We start from the raw sequence: 1,678 nt of genomic DNA, 5'->3' as shown, positions 1-1,678 counted from the left end.
GGTGGTAATTTCTTTGTCAAGAGTCAAGAAGAGTTTAGTAGTGTTCACACTAGGCTTAGCTAGGCCAGATCCCCGATTGTGACGAAAGGGAAGAAGGGAGAAGAAGGAGAACCTGAACTCCCGGTGAATCGAAATTCATGACTCGGATCTTAGCGCCAACGTCTCCGCGGACTGTGAGCTCCACTCGGTCGTTCAAGGAAGCGTCTCTGACGAGATCGGCGGCGTGGGCTTGCATAAGATTGACTCTATCGACGGAAATGGTGGCCTCCACGTTCCTCGTACTGTGCGCGTCCTGGTAGAATCCGGGCACCGTCGCCCTCCCCAGTGGCATGCCTTTGTACATCACCGTGAAGCTGGACTCCCCGTACCTGATCCCGACCTTGTTGGGGTTGCCGGCGGTGAAGAGCATGCGGATGGTCAGGGAGAGGGAGGCGGTGGTTGGATCCAGAACAGCGCTAGGGTTAGAGATTCCCATGTACACCACTGCCACTTGCTGTAGATCGAACTGCGGCTTCTTCGGCTTCACCGCCAGTATTACTATGAGCACCACCGCCAGTACTAGCAGTGCCAGGAACGCGAACAACAAAAACAAGCAGCAGCAGCATCCCTTCAGCGACGCCGACGACGAAGACGACGAGTAGCTCCGGTAATACGGCTGCTGGTGCCTAACCACCACCGTCTCAGCCGCGATCGGAGGACGTCCATGTCCGTTGATACCTGGCCTGGAAGTAGAAGGAGGAGGAGGAGGCATAATTATAAGTGAAAGCAGGAAGCTCCCTCTCCCTTTCCACTCTCACTTCAATCCACTTGCAATCTCTACTAATCTGTAAATGGCGGTGTGTTAGAAGCACAATAAAAGAGAGAGAGAGAGAGAGAGAGAGCGAGCGAGCGTCCCTGTTTCCGCGTCCGGACAGTAACTGACGAATTAATAATGCACAATAATACCAAGTTTGACCACCAATAAAATACTATTAATTTACAGCATTTTATTTTAGGCAAATCTCACCCTCTCCTCCTCATCTTACACCACAAACAGAATCAAAAGTTTTATCACTAAGGCCGTGTACGAGGCGATATCTAAATTCTATGACAGCAACACCGGGCGAAGGATTAGATGACTCAGACGTTGGTTCTTCAATAAGGACATATGTTGCATCACAAAACTGATACTCGAATATTGCAAAGTTTTTATCTGTACTTCAGAAAAAATAAAATAAAATACAAACACACAATTACATTTATGTATTAAGACGTCGTAGCTTTGTTGCTTTTTGCTATAGTTGACCCTCATGCTGATATTTCTACTTCCCTCAGCTCATGATCAAACACAGATGCCTAGCCGTTTCTTTGCCGACTCTCCTCACTCTCTCTTATCTTCTTCGACATCTTCTTCCCTGTCCGAGTCGGCATTCTTCTCTTGCTTAACTAAGCTAATATCACCTTCTTGCTTCCCCCCTGTCAGTGACTGAGCTTCCTCGTTTTCTTCATCCACGTCTCCCGAATACGCATATCTGTCCATCATTAGTTTCATATTAGCATGCATCCCTGTCACATCCTGGGAAAACAAAGTGGACCAAGACTTCCCACAAGACTAGCACAAGATGCTCAGCTAAAACGGTGGTTTCCATTCCAGCAAGTAACTCGCAGCTCGCAAAACCAAGCTTATTTATTGGTTGGT

At 48.0% G+C, this 1,678-nt stretch overlaps 1 protein-coding gene across 1 annotated transcript in view; it reads right to left on the bottom strand.

Moving 5' to 3' along the window:
• The window catches only part of LOC104789870, a 1,723-nt gene extending 802 nt beyond the window's left edge, over positions 1-921 (bottom strand). The window contains exon 1 of the mRNA XM_010515509.2: positions 113-921. Within this exon, the coding sequence (XP_010513811.1) occupies positions 113-751 (639 nt within the window). The 5' untranslated portion in view covers positions 752-921. The remainder of the gene's footprint in view (positions 1-112) is intronic.

The sequence above is a fragment of the Camelina sativa genome, chromosome 6, assembly GCF_000633955.1.
Source record: "Camelina sativa cultivar DH55 chromosome 6, Cs, whole genome shotgun sequence".
Lineage (NCBI taxonomy): Eukaryota > Viridiplantae > Streptophyta > Magnoliopsida > Brassicales > Brassicaceae > Camelina > Camelina sativa.
The sequence above is the reverse complement of the archived record's forward strand: the minus strand, read 5'-3'. Positions and strand labels throughout refer to the sequence as shown.